General features: G+C 32.9%; 3 protein-coding genes across 6 annotated transcripts; 1 reads left to right on the top strand and 2 right to left on the bottom strand.

The window, feature by feature from the left end:
- Nucleotides 1–1,667: 1,667 nt before the first annotated feature.
- Nucleotides 1,668–2,724, top strand: LOC107628100 (uncharacterized). Its single transcript, XM_016330908.3, has one exon. The coding sequence runs from the start codon at nucleotides 1,750–1,752 to the stop codon at nucleotides 2,482–2,484; it is 735 nt and encodes a 244-aa protein (XP_016186394.1). The 5' UTR covers nucleotides 1,668–1,749; the 3' UTR covers nucleotides 2,485–2,724.
- A 352-nt stretch (nucleotides 2,725–3,076) lies between these two features.
- On the bottom strand, nucleotides 3,077–8,137 carry LOC107621508 (bifunctional L-3-cyanoalanine synthase/cysteine synthase 1, mitochondrial). Its single transcript, XM_088504518.1, has 10 exons — nucleotides 7,728–8,137; nucleotides 7,530–7,639; nucleotides 6,739–6,796; nucleotides 6,347–6,610; nucleotides 4,867–5,004; nucleotides 4,712–4,763; nucleotides 4,541–4,620; nucleotides 4,395–4,454; nucleotides 3,754–3,834; nucleotides 3,077–3,325 (listed from the first exon to the last, which is right to left on the bottom strand). Exons 1-10 carry the CDS (start codon nucleotides 7,932–7,934, stop codon nucleotides 3,227–3,229), a joined length of 1,149 nt encoding a protein of 382 aa, XP_088360644.1. The 5' UTR covers nucleotides 7,935–8,137; the 3' UTR covers nucleotides 3,077–3,226.
- Nucleotides 8,138–9,302: 1,165 nt separating this feature from the next.
- Nucleotides 9,303–12,648, bottom strand: LOC107621496 (uncharacterized). 4 transcript variants are annotated; one of them, XM_088504515.1, is made up of 7 exons: nucleotides 12,501–12,648; nucleotides 12,212–12,348; nucleotides 11,609–11,669; nucleotides 11,378–11,513; nucleotides 10,635–10,962; nucleotides 10,408–10,536; nucleotides 9,303–10,292 (listed from the first exon to the last, which is right to left on the bottom strand). In XM_088504515.1, the coding sequence occupies exons 2-7, from the start codon at nucleotides 12,297–12,299 to the stop codon at nucleotides 9,853–9,855; spliced, it is 1,182 nt and encodes a 393-aa protein (XP_088360641.1). In that variant the 5' UTR covers nucleotides 12,300–12,348; nucleotides 12,501–12,648; the 3' UTR covers nucleotides 9,303–9,852. The 4 variants fall into 4 exon arrangements, with proteins under 4 accessions (XP_088360641.1, XP_088360642.1, XP_088360643.1 ...); XM_088504516.1 differs by having other exon boundaries at nucleotides 11,617–11,669; nucleotides 12,501–12,563; XM_088504517.1 differs by lacking the exon at nucleotides 11,609–11,669 and having other exon boundaries at nucleotides 12,501–12,563.
- Between the last annotated feature and the right edge of the window lie 5,464 nt (nucleotides 12,649–18,112).

The raw sequence follows: 18,112 nt of genomic DNA, 5'->3' as shown, positions 1-18,112 counted from the left end.
ATTCTTGGTATCTATTTAAAGTGAACTAACCAATAAATCAATTCAAATTGATTGATTTATTTGACTATTTTTATCTTTTTATACTTGACATAAACTTTAAATAATTAGGTACCAATTTACAGTTACGATATAATTGGCCTAGATAACAACTCTGATAAATTTATGTTTGTAAAACATACGTCAACTTAATTATTAAGGCATGATATATAATTTATCTAATTAATGTATTATTTATTACTATATTGCCCGATTTGTATGAATAATAACACATATAACTAAAAATAAGCCATCGTTTTATTCATTTTGTCTTTTTAAATTAAAATTTAAAAGTTGTTACAAACGGATTTAGAGTTCAAATTTCAAATCAGTTACTTTAAATTAGACATATTCATTCTCCGAATATTCAAAACCATCAAAGAATGTTCATAGAAAACTCGCACTACACCACACCCTATCTGTAGCAAATCGGGTAGACAACTCTATTCGAACGAGTTGGTGCGAATTGAATACCTGCGAATATGATATATATTGCCAGTGCTAGATACACGACGAAATATAAATTATTTATTATTATTATTATTATTATTATTATTAAATGGTCAAATAAACAAAGTTCATTCTATTAATATTTATAATTTAAATTCTTTTATTTGTAGATAAAAAAAATGTAAACCATGTTTGACATTATAACAATGATAAAAAATAGTATATATGCACCAAATATGCATGCAGTTGTTATATTGAGTGGATTTGGATCCTCTAAAGTTTGAATTTCACTTTAGAGAGTAAAGTGTGATCTTCTACCCTTGAATAGTTTCTCTTTCATATTTATTTTTGGTCCCACCTATGAAATCAATGGTGAGAGATCACACTTTACTCTCTAAAGTGAAATTCAAACTTTAGAGGATCCAAATCCATATTGAGTAATTATTCCACGATATCTTAATTTCTATCTTTATTATTCTTGGCTAAAGCCAAAAATCAATTGACATAATGTTATGATATGTTTCATGATATTTGTAAAATACACGTTTTATTTTTTATAAAAAAGTAAGTCTTATCTCTTAATATTTATATTTAAATAATTTAGACACAAAATTTATTATCATTATAGAATTGTCTAATATTATTAGATTTAAATTCAAATTTTTTATATTTATTTAAAGTAAACTAACTAATAAATCAATTTAAATTAATTGACTTATTTGACTATTTCTATCTTTTTAAATTTGACTTAAATTTTAAATAATTAGATACCAATTTACAGTTACGATATAATTGGCCTAGATAATAATTCTAGCAAAGTTATGTTTGCAAAAAGGAAAAGTATAAGTAGATAATAAAAATATTAAACAATGTAAAGTTGGATGTTCATTTCACTAAGTGTACGATGGTTATTTTAATATTAAAATTTAGATAAATAATTTAAAAATATAATATATTTTTATTTAATTGATAATTGTTCATATTGTTCAAAAATATTATTGGTTACTTAACACTCCTCCTATAAAAATTATGTCAACTTAATTGCTAAAACATTACTTATAAATCTAATTTATCTAATTAATGTATTATTTATTATTATTACCTGATTTGTATGAATAATATATATATATATATATAATTAAATTCAAATTGAGATTCAAAAAGTTATTACAAACGGATTTAGACACATTCATTCTCCAAAAACTCAAAACCATCGAAGAAAGATTATAGAAAATTCAAGAACAATCAAAGAACTCCAAAACAATGGAGAACAAGAATAACAAGAGAAAAGATCAACCTTCATCAGCCTCCACCAACCACCACCACCACCACCGCCACCGCAACGTGAAACCAAAGCTTGCGGCGGTTACTCCTCCCAATCCAGAGCCTCAAGATCAAGAAATCAGAGAATTGCAGACACTCTCTCTCTTCCCTACCGAACCTTCACCTTCTTCCAATCATTCACAAGATCCAGAGTTTTCATCGCCACCACCGGCACGGGCCGTTACCGACGACCTCAACATAGTCATCACTCCTCCGTTTCCATGGGCCACTGATCGTCCAGCGAAAATCCACACACTCCAATATCTCAACCAAAACAAGATCTTAACAATCAACGGAGACGTTCAATGCGGAAGCTGTGGCGAAAGATTCGAAATGGAGTTTGATTTAAATAAAAAGGCTGCAGAGCATGGAAAGTTCTTGAAGGATCATAGAGCTTCCTTGCATAGTAGAGGTCCAAAAGAGTGGAGGAACCCTAATCCGATTGCATGCAAATTCTGCGGCCAAGAAAAAAGCGTGAAGCCTGTTATTGGAAACCGGAAGGAACACTCCATCAATTGGTTGTTTCTTTGGTTAGGTCAGTTCATAGGGTTCTGCAATTTAGAAGATTTGAGGTATTTTTGCAAGTACAATAAATTGCATAGAACTGCAGCCAAAGATCGCTTTGTTTTCAACGTTTACAATGAAATCTTCAAACAACTCATTCAAGCCAATTAGAAATCACTGTATCATGATATGTCAAAATCGATGCTTAGTTAGGGAGCAACCAGATTTTGTTACCTATTGAAAGGATAGAAAATCATTAGTCCAAACCCTAAATTGCTGAATTTGTCATGTGTTTTTTCATTTTGGACCAATCACAATGCTGTTCTTGAACTATTAACATAGCACTTTGACTCTGTTTTGTATTGAAAATGCAATTCTTTATTGAAAAAATCTAATACAAATTCTTATTCATTTCTTGTTGTTTTGAAATTTATCCTTTTATTTATTTATTTTGCTTGCTTTTTTTCTACCAATCTCAAAATACCATTTATAAAGTGTATAAAACTCAATTACATCTCTAAAATTCATATAGTGTCTTTTACATTATGAGATTTCAACATAACATATAGACTTTGATTGAAGTTAAAGGATATGTTCTCCTTAGAGGACTTTAGAAAGAATAAACTTCATGCTTTTGTTTCAGAACAGTAACAGTTGTTATCACTATCACCAATTCTTTATGTAAAATTTTTAAGTTCAATTAGTAGACTCAGTTATTGATATCTTTAAAATAAATGGTGTGTTATGCTCTCAAAAACAGAGGTGGCAAAATTAAATATATAAATTTGGCAATGCTTGATTACAAGATATGATAAATATTAGTATTATCAAATAAAAAAAGGGGTTACACCAAAATTAAAAAAAAAAAAAAAAAACAAAATGGTTCCTTGTAATAATAGGCAATTTAATTTAATTAATCAACAGATACTGGCTGCATGTTTTCAGCTTCTCTCCTAAGCTCTTGGAACAGAATAGAAGACAAGTATCTCTCTCCAAAGCTTGGATGAACAGTCTGAGATAACATAACAATCAACATCAACATCATTTTACTAATAAGTGTTACTTAGCAACTAAGTAATAGTAAGAAACTTGTTCCCTTAAATATATATTGGGTACTTTTCTCATTTTTTTAATAAAATAAGAGCATATTTTGGGTAAAATGACACATTTAAAAAGGTAAAAATAATGACAAATTAATTTTTTAGTCAACAGAAGAATTTATATATTTTGTATTTTCAATGATTGTTAGTGACCTAAAGAGACTTATATTTTTTTTTTAACTTAAAAAGCTAATATATTTAGATACAAATTGTGTTTAAATATATATTAACTTTTGAATGTATTAAACTACTTTGTTGAAAAGAATAAGTATTTTGAAACCAAGTTAGAGTAGAGTAAATAATTTATTAGATATATAAATGGTTCCATTACTATTCTTACCACAATGAGTTTGCCTTTGTTCTCAGGCATGCTGGCTAGTTTGAGTGCTGCAACTGTGTTAGCTCCAGATGATATCCCTACCTGCAAAACAATTAGGGAAAGAAGAAAAAAAGTTAAAATAAAAGTAAAGTTACATTGTAATCATAGATATAACTTTGATATATTACTCCATTAATATAATCATCATTTGAATATGAACATTTTGCTGGTTCAAGTGGTTTAACATTTCATTTCTTTAAACAAAAGATCTCAGCCAGTCTTAATCCTTTAATTTTTAATAGATAAAATTAAATTAGGATGGAAATTAAATTTTGTCCTTATAATAGTCCAAGTCAACTCAAATCAATACAACTTTTTCAAAAAAAAAAAAAAAAGAATAAATATGTCACTGACTTTTAATTGGAAAACAAATAAGTGATTGACTAATAGAAAATCAAAAGCGTTCTTTACATTTTAAAATGTGAGATATCTAAGTTTTTGCGAGGGATTTACTTGTCTTTATATATTTTGGACGGACAAACTTCTTGTATTTTAAAAGATGAGAGGCGTTTTTGTATTTTCAACTAGTTAAAGACTTATTTGTCATTTTTTCTAAAAAAAAAAAAGAAAAAGAAGAAAAACAGAGTCATTTGAATACTTACCATGAGTCCTTCCTTTAAGGCCAATTGCCTAGCCATGTTAATTGCATCTTCACTTCGGACCTAACATGCAAGTAATTGATAAGTGACCAATAATAATTATGGGTACAAAAAATTAGAAAACTTTAACCTAATATATATATGCTTACTTCAATAACTTTGTCCATTATATCCATGTCCAGTATATCTGGTTTGAATCCAACTCCATTTCCAGCAATTTCATGAGGACCTATATCATATGAATAATCATAAATAACTATGAAAAGCCAAAGTTTCACAAAAATAAATAAATAAATGAAAAGGGTAAGCATGATATTTACCAGGTTTACCACCATTTAGAACATTACTTTCAGCTGGCTCCACACCATATATCTAATGACACAACAAAATAATAATTATTCAAGGAATTTAATTTGATGAGTGAAAATTGAATACTTCACTATAGGATGTTAAGAAAAGAAATAATTAAACTGACCTTAACATTAGGATTCTTGGATTTAAGGTATCTTCCTACACCAGTGACTGTGCCTCCACTGCCTATTCCCATGACAAATATGTCAACTTGTCCATTTGTTTCCTCCCATATCTCTGGACCTGTTGTCTCAAAGTGCACCTGATTCCCCAACCATTTTTCTTTTAACAATCAATTCTTTTTCCAATTTCAAAGCATTTCATGACATTCCAATTTTGAATCATCAAAATATTTCATTTTTCTAAACATATATCACTACAAGAAATCCACTAAAAACATTCAATTTAGTAATTAACTAATTAACATCTGGTTTGAACCGGTAATTCAATTATAAATTAGTGACCTATTTAGCAACTAAAATAGCTTGTTACTGAATTGGTCGCTTATGTTTGTCTATCGGTTACTGAATCGGTTGCTATTCAACAAATTTCTTATAGCGATAAATAGTTAAGGACAAATAACATATTTTTTTTCTAAAGTTAAATAAGACTACGTTTGGAAAGGAGACTGAGAGACTGAGACTCAGTATCGTGTTTGTTAGTTCAGAGACTGGTACTAAAATTTCTGTCTCTATCTCTAAAATTTCAGTATTTCAGTACCTCCAAAAAGTAGGGACATAGGGGACTGAAATTTTTAGAGATGGAGATTGAAACTTTAATAACATTTTATACCTAAAATATTTTCATTTCAATTAATTAATTCTAATTTTATCCTTTGTGCAAATTAAATTAGAGTTTCATTCTTGTTTCAATTCCTGTCTCTCATTTTGCACCAAACAAAATACTGAGATTTATTTCAATTCCTGTTTCTTAGTCTCTGTCTCTCGGTCTCAGTCTTTCTGTCTCTGTCTCTCCACCAAACGCTACCTAAGAGACTGTGACTGGGAGACAGAGACTAATTAAGTCTTTATATTGTGTTTAGTGTAAAATATATTGGATTGAGTTATGTCTTAATATTATATTTAATTTAAGATAAATATGAAGATTGAGTAGATTTTGAATGTTAAAAGTTAAATGGAGATATTTTTGAGAAGAAATATTATTAAAATTTAAGTATCTGTGTTCCCACTTTCTAGAGGTACTGAAAATATTGAAATTTTGGTTTTAGTCTGTGGCCACCAAACACAATATTGAATCCCAGTCCCATAGTCTCAGTTTTAGTCTATGAAAGCAAACACTACCTAATTTATATAATATACAATGTTGGATTTGTATTCTCTAAATTTTGAATTTTACTTTAGAGGATAAAGTGTGATCTCTCACCTTTGAATAGTTTTTCTCTTATATTTTCTCTTGATCCTACTTATGAAATAAACGGTAACAGATCACACTATATCCTCTAAAGTTAAAATTTAAAATTTAGAGGATCCAAATTCACCAACATTAACACCCTTTGATCTGGTATACATATCCTAAAAAATGTACATTATATACATATAACTTAAATCTTAGTGATGTGTGGTGTATAATATTGAAGTACTTACTTGACTATTGGCTGGGTTTGAAAATTGTTGTAGCATGTGAGCATTTGGTGTGGTTTCTAGAAGTTGATAAGCCTTCTTAACAGTTCCACCCATTCCCTTGGTTGGATCAGTGAGTACTAACTCAGCTCCAAAAGCTTTCATGGTAACTCTTCTCTCCAAACTTGTGTAAGATGGCATGGTCAAAATAATCTTGTATCCTCTCAAAGCACCCATAAATGCCAAGCTTATTCCCATGTTTCCAGAAGTAGGCTCAATAAGAGTTGTCTACACACCATATTAAACCATAATAAATAATTAATTAAATCAAATATGAGAATCTTCAACAATATGTTAATAGCTTAGTAAAGTAAAAAATTGATGATGTTGCCACAAAATAAACCAGTTTGGCCAACCTTTCCTGGTGATATCAAATTCTCTTTCTCTGCATCTGTGATCATAGCATATGCAGCTCTGTCCATTAAGAAAATTATTTATAATTTAAAACTGATAGGCGAAGACAGATGTATATATAATGGGTTTAATTATTCGGTTGGTCTCATAGTTTTACCGAATTTGCAATTAGGTCCCTATACTTTTTTCTTTTCAAATGAGTCTTTATAGTGCTTTTAATTTTGTAATTGGATCATTTTCATGTCAAAAACATTAAAATTAACGGAATATTTTTCTCAAAAAATATGTAGTTAAAGATCTAATTAGGTTCTTAATTATGGATACTTCAATTTGTAGAGAAATATTCAGTTAAGATTTAATTATTGTATCAGTCCCTATAGTTTTACCAAATTTTCAATTAGGTCTCTATACTTTTTTCTTTTTCAATTAGGTCTCTATACAATATTAGCTTTTGTAAGTAAGTCTCTACCGTGACAAAAACGTTGAAATTAACAGATTATTCTGTTAAACTATACCGAATATTCAATCAAGTGTTAGACATATTCGTTTTATTTAACGAAAAATTATGATAATTCAACCATTTTTGTCACGGTATATTGACTCAATCGAAAAGAAAAAAAAAAGTATAAGAACCTAATAAAAAAAAATCAGTGACAGAGTAATTAAACCTTCAGTTAACTCTATCTTTTTTACACCAAAAATAACCTAATTACAAAATTAAAAGCAGTATAAGAACTTAATTTAAAAAAAAAGTAATTAAACCATACTAGCATAGTTAAAATAGAATTAAGACCTGTCTTTGACACTGGCAGTGGGTTGCATCATTTCTTGCTTGGCAGCAATAAAAGCTCCACAACCTTGAGTTACTTTGTTAAGATAAACAAGTGGAGTTCTCCCAATGAGCTGAAAAGAAAACAAGAGTGATGAGTTATTGTGTTTCATAGTATTGATAAATATGAAATGAAATAAGCAAGGTTATTATATTAATTACATGGGAGACATGATTCTTGATGTTGGTTTTGGGAAGATCATTTGCTAGATCTCTAATGGGTTCAGCTGATAAGGTAGTGTAGAATAATCTACTCATCATAGCATCTGATGAAGAAACCCTTTTGTTGATTAAGCTCCTAATAGCAGCCATTGTTAGACTTGATTTGGAATGAGTATATAGAACCTGATACATGCATGAACTATACATATAAATATAGTGGAGCTAGAAGAGTTCAATTTTGCTTTTATTAGAGGAGACAAGAAATGATGGCAACTGGTAAGGCAACTTGCAGAGGCTGCTATGTGTTCTTCTGTATAATATAGATATCACCTTTTATATAGGACCATTAATTTTGTTTATTTTATGAGATACAGTGTTCAAATTTCAACCATGGATGACGACGCTTTTGTAAGGAATCATAGCACATGGTGGGTTAATTATTTTTTGACTAACTAGCTAGATTTGTAAGGAATCTTAGGCTCTTAGCACATGATTTAAAATCAAATATTAAAAGTTTAATTAATTTCACTTAAAGAATTGTCTCTCTCATTGCACTGATTTTCCCCCTCATTGGTTATTGGTATTATAAAAATATAAAAGTTGATATGATTGGGGGATACTTAATTATTTATTATATGACCAATTCTATGGTGTCTATGAATCGAAACCTAAATTTTGTCTAACTTATTTTTTTTATAATAAATTTTAATTTTTTAAAAATTATTTATTTGTATATCTTTTAAATTAAATATTACTTTTTAAACATCACAGCATTCACTATTTATATATTCCAGAGAAGTATATACATTTTTCTTTCTTTGTTACAAATATTTGCAATCTGTTAGCAGTCATACAATTAACCTGACCTGCCTTGAGGAATCGCCTGTCTCCTAGGATAATAATTTTTTATTTTATTTATTTATTTTATCATCACTTTTAATCCATGAATTGAATTTTTTTTTTGGTGACTATCCATGAATTGAATTTGAAACCGTTAGATGAAGACCGATTAGGAAAATAAGATTTTCCTTAAAATATATATATATATATTCAAATACGATTTTCCTACTTTAATAAAATAAATTATCCATATACCTTCACAGGAACGTTTTTTCGTATATTGTATATCAAAAAGAAAAAATATTAAAAAATTATTAAAATTTATTATTTTTTACATCAATATTTAAAAGTATAAACTAAAATATATTATTAAATTATTAGACTAAAAAAATTAAATTAATAATTAAAAATAATAATAAAAAATTAATTACTAAAATTAACTATTATATATTTATATACAAATATATATAATTTATTTTATTTTAATATGTATTTTATATTTAAATATATATTTTAACAAATATAATTTTGTACATGGCACCTTTTGTCCGGATATATTAATAATTTAATATATAGCCGCCTAATAAAATTTTATGTGATCGCTCCGCTTCTTCAGCAGGCATTCACCTTCGACTCTTCTTCCTCTGCCATTTCTGCCTGCTTCTCAACCTTCGACTCTTACTAGAATATGCTTGCTACTTGCTAGGATTATGTGAGCAGTTATGATAGGAGCAATTTTATCTTTTTAACCACCATAACTTCTTCCATCCGCTAAATATGCTGCCACCTATGTGACAATTGTTTCTGAAAGATATTAGGTAGTCTATGCAGCATCGTTCATATGTTAAAAAATAGCAAGAGTCATAAGGAAAGTAAAGAAACTAATTTATCCTTTGAAAAACAACTAATCACCTAGTTTGACTATGCCATTTTTTGGTTGTTATAGCTAAGTGAATGAAAGCATTTTGATTTGTGAGTACTTTTCAATCAACTCTTCAGCTTACAGAACTGCAGAATGTGACCCAGGGCGCACCATAGTTTCCCAAACAACACCATATTCATGTTAAAGTACCATGAACATGGCCACACATCATAATATTTTAACCATGTTCAGCAGTTACCAAGGGTAGCATGAAGAAGGAACCAATCCTTGTTGACGGGGTTCTAGAGGTTGCATGTCTTCCAAGTTCCAAGTAATGCCCAAATAGAAGTACCATGAAAGACATGCATTGATGTTTCCATCAAACCTATAACCGAATTACGTCGGGTTAACATCTAATATGAACTAAGTTTCCTCTTCATCACTCTCACCCCCAAATAAGGAAGCCATTTTCATAGCAAGCTTGGCAGCCATGTCTCTTCTTTGGAAATCAGGCATCAACCGTATACCTGCACGCATGTTTCCAATCTCAGACATCAACTGCTCCAAATCATCTAATTCAAGACATTTATTCTCATCTTCAGAATGCATGATATTGTGTGAGACTTTCTGGTCACCTTCATCTTCAGGCCCAGTGCTTGAGGTTGTGGGTGGGATATCTTTATCAGATTTAATTTCGATCTTGTATTCACAATTTGTATTTGTATTGTTTTGAGGAACCAATCCCCCAGCATCCAAAGAAGTTGCAGATACCCATTCTTGTTCAGTTCCATCCCAGGGATCAGCTGAACCAGCTGACAAAACTTCATATTCTTGTTCATAATCAGATTCTTCTGAAGATAACTCTAAAGAAAAACAGATAACCAAAATTAGTGCTTGTATTGCACTGCCTGGCATATATTTGACATCAATAAAAGTGCCACACAGCACACTTTAAGAAATGTAGGAGAAGAAAAGTACCCTCCTTTGTAGGAAATGATGGTTGACTAATCCTATCACCAGATTTCAATATCATTCCAGGCCACATATGAGCAGAAAGAGCACCATAAAGCCGTTCAACTCCTTGTAAATCACCATCTATAGACAAACCTGCAATCGGTGGTTCTTTTATCAGCATTTGCCAGAGCAAAAATCAGACTATTGTTCAATTGTTTGCGCTGGCTTTAAAACAGGAAGGAAAAATTTACATTTGTCGAAATCAGCATTAGAAGCACAAGCCTCAATGAATTCGATATTGTGCTCGGTGCACCACTCCAAGCAGGACCTTCTGATATCCCATGATGGTTCTTCATCTCCCAGTAAACTAGTTCCTTCAGATTCAGATATTCCATACTCAGGGAGCTCTGAATAAGGATCAATAGTAGAGTCTTCAAGTTTCAATAACCGTCTTCTGTATTCAGCATGAACCGGATGACCTGGAAGGAGGTCCACTTTGTTTCCAATGCATAATAATATCTCAAAGTTTTGAATGACAGTGCAAGATACCCAATCTTGAAGTGCAGTTAGAGAAGATGGCTGCATATAACAAGAAAATCAAATTAACATTATATGCATATGTCCCTACAAATGCATACTTAAGGCAGGCAGAATAAAAAAAAGTAGCCGAAGAATAGTCACATGAATATTGACTTGTTTTGTTTATAATTTGCAAACCAAGGTTCGGTCTAACAAGAAAGAAAACTTTTTAAACTTCTGTCCAATCTATAATTCATGGGTAAAAGCCATGTTAGAATATAGCTCAAACATAATGTTGCTGAACATGTCAAAATAAGTTGAAACTTGGTCTGCTTGCTTCAAACCATTGTTTGAGATCTTCATGGCCAAAACAACAAACACACTAAAACTGTGAAAGTAACCGAAGATTTTGTCATGGATTAAATAATCACTGTCCAAAAAACAAATTGAGGAAGAGTCAAGTTAAGGAACTAACATTATTCATGTCAAAAACCATCACCAACGCTGCCGCCTGTTGAAACACAGGCAGGTTCTGAACAGAAAAATCATCATGAAGATGAGCCATCCATACAGAAACATCAGCAGTATAGTACTTAGTGTTGATAGTCCATCTGTTCAATCCAAAGTAAAATACACACCAAATAAGATTTAAAATTATGCTGCAGAATCAGTTCGATAAAATAAAAGTGACTCACAGTCAACATACCCACGTACATTCACTTCAAAAGCAGAATCAAAAGCATCTTCATTGTCAACAGAGAGCAACCCTAAAATTGACATCAAATGAAACTAAATCCACATTACTAGATGTAAAAATATATCAGAAGAACTAAATTAAGAAACAATTGCAAAGCAGACATAGCACACCATTGATATGTTTTCCAACTGATTAAAAAAAAGAGATTTTGATGCAGTTGCTATCCAACTAAATTAAGCATTGCCAAATCAAATATCAACACATAATGAGGATTTTACTGTTGCAATCCATATCCTGACAATCACACACACATTTGATACAATAGAATCTAATGAGTAATGACTACATAATACACTTTAAATTAACTAAACCTTATTGCATTTGCACACCAATTGAACTTCAGAAGTCATAACTAATACTACTTGAAGTAAAAAACGAACTATAGTATCTAAGAACAAATTATGATGAGAGTGTTACTTCAAAACAATATCTATGAATATGAAGCACTAAAATTAGAACAACCAAGTTAATAGTCCAATCACAGATAAAATTGGAAAACCAAAAACGCTTTTTGAAAAAAATAAAAGAAAAGAAAGGGAAAGAAAAAGATACGGGAAAGGATGGTGCGTTTTCCGACGTTGGAGGATCCGATGACGAAGATGGCGGGTCGGTTCTCCAGAGAGGCAATCGGCGATTCCATTTTTTTGAGCTCCGAAGCTTCGATTTCGAAGCTATCACGCTCATATAATCTAGAGAAATCAATTAATCGGTCATAATAACAACAATATCAGATAAATCAAGTTAATCAGCTTCAAATTAATCAACATTTCTAACAATACCAAAAGTTAAAATAAATTTATAATCAAACATTAAAAAAGCGAGATTTGAATCCAATACTTACATAAACGGAGCAAGGAGCGGATGAGGATCACTTTTTTTTTTTTTTTATGATAGGATGAGGATCACTTTACTAATTAAAATTAGTTGGATTTAAGTGATTCTAAATCTTTTTTTTTTGGACATTGAGTAATTTTTTTTTTACCTGGCTTAAGGCTAGAGAACTGACCCGGCCTGCACAATTATTAGAGGTTGTTTAAAATATTAAGAATTAAAATTTATTTAAGAGTTTAATTTTTTTTTATTTTAGAATAATTAAAAATAAATTATTTAAATTTTTTTGAAAATTTTAATTTTTATTTTCTTTCATTTATAAGTCAGACTAAAAAAATTTGATTTCTAAATCTACTTATACATTCTTTAAATTTGATTTATATTCTATTAATATATTATAGTCATTTCAAATTATAAAATTAAATTTTAAATAAAAATAAATTTTTTCATGAAAAAAAATTCTTTTTTATGTTAAATAATTTTCAAACATACTTTTAGTGATTTTCTCTTGTACTGTACCCCTAAGATCTCGGATAAAACCGAGTCATACCTCGACACAATGGCTCTATCTCAACAGAATGCTCCCCACAATTTCGGAAGGAAATCAGTCACTAGAATCTTGAACGAAGCAAACTGTTAAACTCCACACCAAGCTATAAAACGAGCACGGTGTCAATGATAAAACACACAAATAATTCGTCTCATGATAACATACTACGGAATAATATCCACAATCGCATACACGCTCTTTGTTTAAATTATTCCTTTACTGACGTGGGCGTCGGAGTCCTTTTTGCAGGTACCATGCTCGGGTCCAAGTTCACGAGGGTATTCCCGATTCGGCCAGAGCTATCAGGCACACCAAGATCAGCAAGGAGCCGACGTATAGCTCGGAAAGAATATCCTTGCAAGAACATTTGGCGCCCACCGTGGGGCTCGAAGAGTTTAACTTCACCCCATCCCGATACTTTAATCTTTATAACCTATCCATATCTGCCTTGTACCCCTTTCTCTTTGCAGAAAAGGAAGCATGACCGATCTCTCCGAGACTCAGCAACACCCTCAAACTAATGCCGACCTCATGGCCGCTAACGCCGCCCTCCTAGCAGAAAATTAGTGGATGGCCGAGCTGTTAGCAACAGTGCAGAATAATGGAGAACGAAAAGTCGACAGTAAAAAAACAAACGCTGATCAATAGCACCAGTCGAAATCCAACTCAAAACAGGGGAAACACCCCCCAAAATCGGAAGACGGCGAACCAACCCATTTTCCGAAGAGATAATGAGTTTCAAAATGCCTAAGAACTTTACACTTCCTATGACCCTTACGCCATATAAAGGGATCGGAGATCCTAAAGTTCATGTCACGAAATTCGAGTCCATGATATTCCTCAATAGTGACTCCGATCCCATCCGGTGCCGTTCTTTTCCAACTTTTTTAGATGGAGCTGCTTTATTATGGTTTCTAATTTGCCTGCAGGATCCATAACCAGCTTTGACAAAAGCTGTTTATCAATCATTTCGCAGCATCCAAAATCTATGTGAGGGATTCGGACTACCTCAGCACAATCAAACAAGGGAAACATGAAAACCTAAAGGATTACACAATTTCATATCTCAACAAACCCATCAAGCTTTTCTTCAATATACCTATACTCAAATAAGCAATAATTCAACCATGATTCATTCCAAATTATCATAATAACCATCTCCATCCATAATCAATCACTCATTGTTCAACAAACACCAACCAAATATATTCATCAACAAATTGCTAAACATTAAATATACACCTGCATTCCAACTTATCTTATGGTCATCTAGCCTAAGTTTTCACAGAACATTATATATTAAATACAAGAAACCTAAACCATACCTTGGCCGATTCCCACGTAACGTTCAAGACAATTTTAATTAATGTAAACACAGCCCTTCCAGAATTCATTAAACACTAGGCTCAGCTTCCTCCAAGTTCCAATTTTCACAATTCCAAACTCCAATTATTTATTCACAACCTAATACACATTTATAACACATATATACCCAATTTAATACTCAAAGCTCAAATTCAATGAAATTAAAATAGAATTATCGTATCCTCTCCTTACCCAAGCTTCACATAAGCAAGAGTGAATGTTTTTCTCAAGCTAATTGGATCCTAAAACATCAGAAATCAAAGAAATTCAACATCCCCTCCAATATTTCGAAAATTGGGGAAAAGAATGGCTGGAAGTGATTAATGGCTTACCAAAGAAATTGTTCTGGTAGAAACGTAGAGCTTGACGCGGTGGACGTATGGCCGTATACAGTGCGGCAATCGGAGCTCGGATCGGAAAGTTACGGTGAGTTGAAGTTACCATAAGGTTTTTGGCGAACTTCTCTTCTCCTTCCCCTGTTTGCTTCAGCACTGTGTATTGCTAAAATGGGGAGAATGAGAAGGCTGGGTTCATTTAATAGGCTGGTCCAGTTGGACCGACGGCCCGATTCGGACCTGGTTCAACCGGTTTGGTCCAATCTTGGACCGATTTCTTCGAAATTGGTGTCAAAATTCTCGTTTCGATGTGCTATATCCTAATTTGATATTATTTTTGCATTTCTAATTTTTTTATTAAAAACTAATTTATTAACTAATTATCTACTAATTTAACCGGGGTTTACAGAGGGCTTTGGGTGTTTCTGAGTAGCTTCCCTGGCTGCTCTCTCTTCTTATTGTATAAATCTTCCTTTAAAAATTTTAAATCGATGTTTGTAAAAGTTCTCTCTTTGGAGTCTGAATATCCTTTTTATTTGGATAATGAGCTGATAGAAAATTTCCTTTATACTGGTGTTCGGAACCGTTGCAAATCCTCGAAACTAGTGAGAGAAGTGAGGAAGAGGACTGTTTGTTAGATTTTTTAATTGACAACTTTGCTGCTGGAGAATATTTGTCTATTCCTGATTTATTAAGATATGAAGAGGAAAACGACAACGAACGGTTGGAATTGTATATATGTAATTTTGTTTTTATATGCTTTGATTTTGTCTGATTGCCTATTTATTCATCTTTTTGCTTTTTTTGTTGTGGTAGGTAGTAGGGTTTTGAACTTGAATGCTGCCAAGTTTCAAGCGTACTTGAAAAAGAAAGGTGAGAAAGGTGGTAGTACTTCCGGGGCTGTTAAAGAGACAGATGGAAATGCTGTTTTTTCTGCTGCTCAGCCTCCTCCTTCTCCAAAAAGGAGAAAGATTGAGTCGGAAAAGTCCTTGGAAGTGATCTCTGAAGGTGACCAAACTGCTGCTGTGAAGTTTGTTTTTGAAAGGTAACGAAGATTGCATGGTTTTATTCCTGGGGCGAACTCGCATTCTCTGTGGAGAGACCAATTTCCGATTTCCGAGCATACGGATCGTGTATCCCAATATTCTGGAGTTATGGGTCTTACACGTCAGACTGGAGTCGAGGGGATGGGCAAGTTTATTCAGGTTGGATTTTCTCTTTATTCCCTTTTCTTTCGTCCCTGTAAGGTTTTTTTTAATTAGTTTTGTTGTTGTCTCTGTAGATTATTGCTTCTCGACTGTTGTGTGTTGGTCGTGCTACTGAGTTGTTAGGTTCGGAGCAACAGGTAATGATGGAGAAGGCATCGTCTCTTGAGCGCTGGCTGAAAGATAGGGAAGAGGTTGTCGTTGACGTGACCGCGAAGATGAAGGAGAGGGAAGATGAAGTCGGCAGTCTCCAAGAACAAATTAGATTGCTGCAAGCTGAAGTTAAGGAGAATGATCAGACCAAAGGTGAAATGGCTGCTCGTATTAACGAGCTTGAGGAGGAGAAAATGGATATGTTCGTAGCTGGGTTTGATCGTGCCGTCAGCCAAGTCACATTGTTTTCTCCGAACTGTGATGTAAGGAAACTCAATGTGGCGAAGATTGTTGTTAATGGTGAACTTGCTAATGATGAGGCTTGCGAGGAGCAAGCTGAGAGCATTCCTCCTCCTTCTTAAAAAACGTTTGTACTTTTAATTGTGTTTGTAGCTGGTTTCTGGTTCGATCGGAATATTTTGGATTTGTGTTGCCCGACCATTTTGGTGTCGGTTTTAACTACTTATGAAAACTCTTATGTGGATGAATGTGAATTCTAGCTTTTGTTTGCTAGTTAGATAATAGATGTTGATTTTAGTAATAGTTTTGGATAGGTTTTTATCTTTGATGATATTCTGAATTGGTGTTCCCGACTTATGTGGTCGGTTCGATTTATTAGATGGTCGCGATTTCCAACGCTGATTTGTCAATTTGATTGATATGCATTTAGTATTGTTTGAAGTATAGATAGTTTAGCGGAATGTGAAATTCATTAATATACGAATCAATCATTTAAGGAAGGTATGAAGTGGTCGGCCTCGTTAAAACCTGTCCGAGTAAAACCCTCCTTAGGGATAAAACCTCGTGATCAGGAAAAAGAGTACATGGCCATTTCATATTTACATAAAAATTCAACTGTAATAAATTTTTAAAGATGAAATGTTCCAAGTGTTAAGAAGGGGTATTCCTTCTAGTGTTTTGAGGGAGTATGCTCCTTTTCCGATGACTTTGGAGACGCGGAAAGGGCCTTCCCAGTTGGCAGCTAGCTTCCCGTGTCCTGGTGGTTTTCAGACTTCCTCCATTTGTCGTATGACCAAGTCTCCCTCTTGTAATGTTCTTGGTTTCACCTTTTTGTTGTATTGCTTTCGTATTGTCGCTTGCATGGCTTGCTGCCTTAGTTCGGTGAGGCTTCGTTCTTCGTTTATCAGATCGAGATCAGTTGATCTGGCTTCCGAGTTGTCTTGCTCATCAAAGTATTCGGTCCGAGTGGACCCTTGGCTGATCTCTATGGGTGTCATGCAGTCTGCACCATATACTAGTCGGAATGGGCTTTCATTTGTTGTTGTGTGGGGTATTGTGTTATAACTCCACAACACTTCTGGTATAAGCTCGGCCCATCGTCCCTTAGCATCTGTTAGTTTCTTTTTTAGGGCCTGCAAGATAACTTTGTTAGCTGCCTCCGCGAGCCCGTTGGTTTGTGGGTGTTCGACGGAGAAAAAACGGTGCTTGATATGTAGGTCGGTTAGATATGACGCGATCTTTTTATCCATAAACTGTCTGCCATTATCAGATACGATTTTCCTAGGTAAACCGAATCTACATATAATTGATTTCCAAATGAACTTTTGTCCCTTTTCGGCTGTAATTTTCGCAAAAGGCTGTGCTTTTATCCATTTTGTGAAATAATCGACAGCTACCAGAAGAAATTTTACCTGTCCTGTTGAGATTGGGAATGGTCCGAGTATGTCCATCCCCCACTTGTGGACGACCAGCTGACATCTGAGGTGGTATGTAATAACTCGGCTGGGCTGTGGATGAGCGGTGCGCATCTTTAACATGCATCGTAGTTTTGTACCTTATTTCTGCAATCTTTTCTCAATATCGGCCAAAAATATCCTGCTTGGAGTATTCTTGTGGCTAGGCTCCTACTTCCAGTGTGGTGTCCGCAGATTCCATCATGTAACTCGTTTATGGTGGTTTCTACTTCTGTTCGACCAAGACATTTCAGAACACCTCTATTAATATTCATTTCTAAGTATCTAGCAGCAGAGTTTATAGGACATTGAGTGATTCT

The sequence above is a fragment of the Arachis ipaensis genome, chromosome B2, assembly GCF_059453495.1.
Source record: "Arachis ipaensis isolate K30076 ecotype BB chromosome B2, ASM5945349v1, whole genome shotgun sequence".
Taxonomy (NCBI): Eukaryota; Viridiplantae; Streptophyta; class Magnoliopsida; order Fabales; family Fabaceae; genus Arachis; species Arachis ipaensis.
Note: the sequence above shows the minus strand (reverse complement) of the source record. Positions and strands in the feature narration are given on the sequence as shown.

Bases quoted from the DNA above. Each gene is read 5' to 3' on its own strand.
- LOC107628100 (XM_016330908.3), top strand. From the start codon at position 1,750: ATGGAGAACAAGAATAACAAGAGAAAAGATCAACCTTCATCAGCCTCC.
- LOC107621508 (XM_088504518.1), bottom strand. From the start codon at position 7,934: ATGTATAGTTCATGCATGTATCAGGTTCTATATACTCATTCCAAATCA. The intron at 7,640-7,727 runs GTAATTAATATA...TTTTCTTTTCAG, and splicing joins TCAAGAATCATGTCTCCCAT to CTCATTGGGAGAACTCCACT. The intron at 3,326-3,753 runs GTAAGAATAGTA...ATGTTATCTCAG, and splicing joins ACAAAGGCAAACTCATTGTG to ACTGTTCATCCAAGCTTTGG.
- LOC107621496 (XM_088504515.1), bottom strand. From the start codon at position 12,299: ATGGAATCGCCGATTGCCTCTCTGGAGAACCGACCCGCCATCTTCGTC. The intron at 10,537-10,634 runs GTAAATTTTTCC...CACCGATTGCAG, and splicing joins TAATGCTGATTTCGACAAAT to GTTTGTCTATAGATGGTGAT. The intron at 10,293-10,407 runs GTACTTTTCTTC...GTTTTTCTTTAG, and splicing joins ATCATTTCCTACAAAGGAGG to AGTTATCTTCAGAAGAATCT.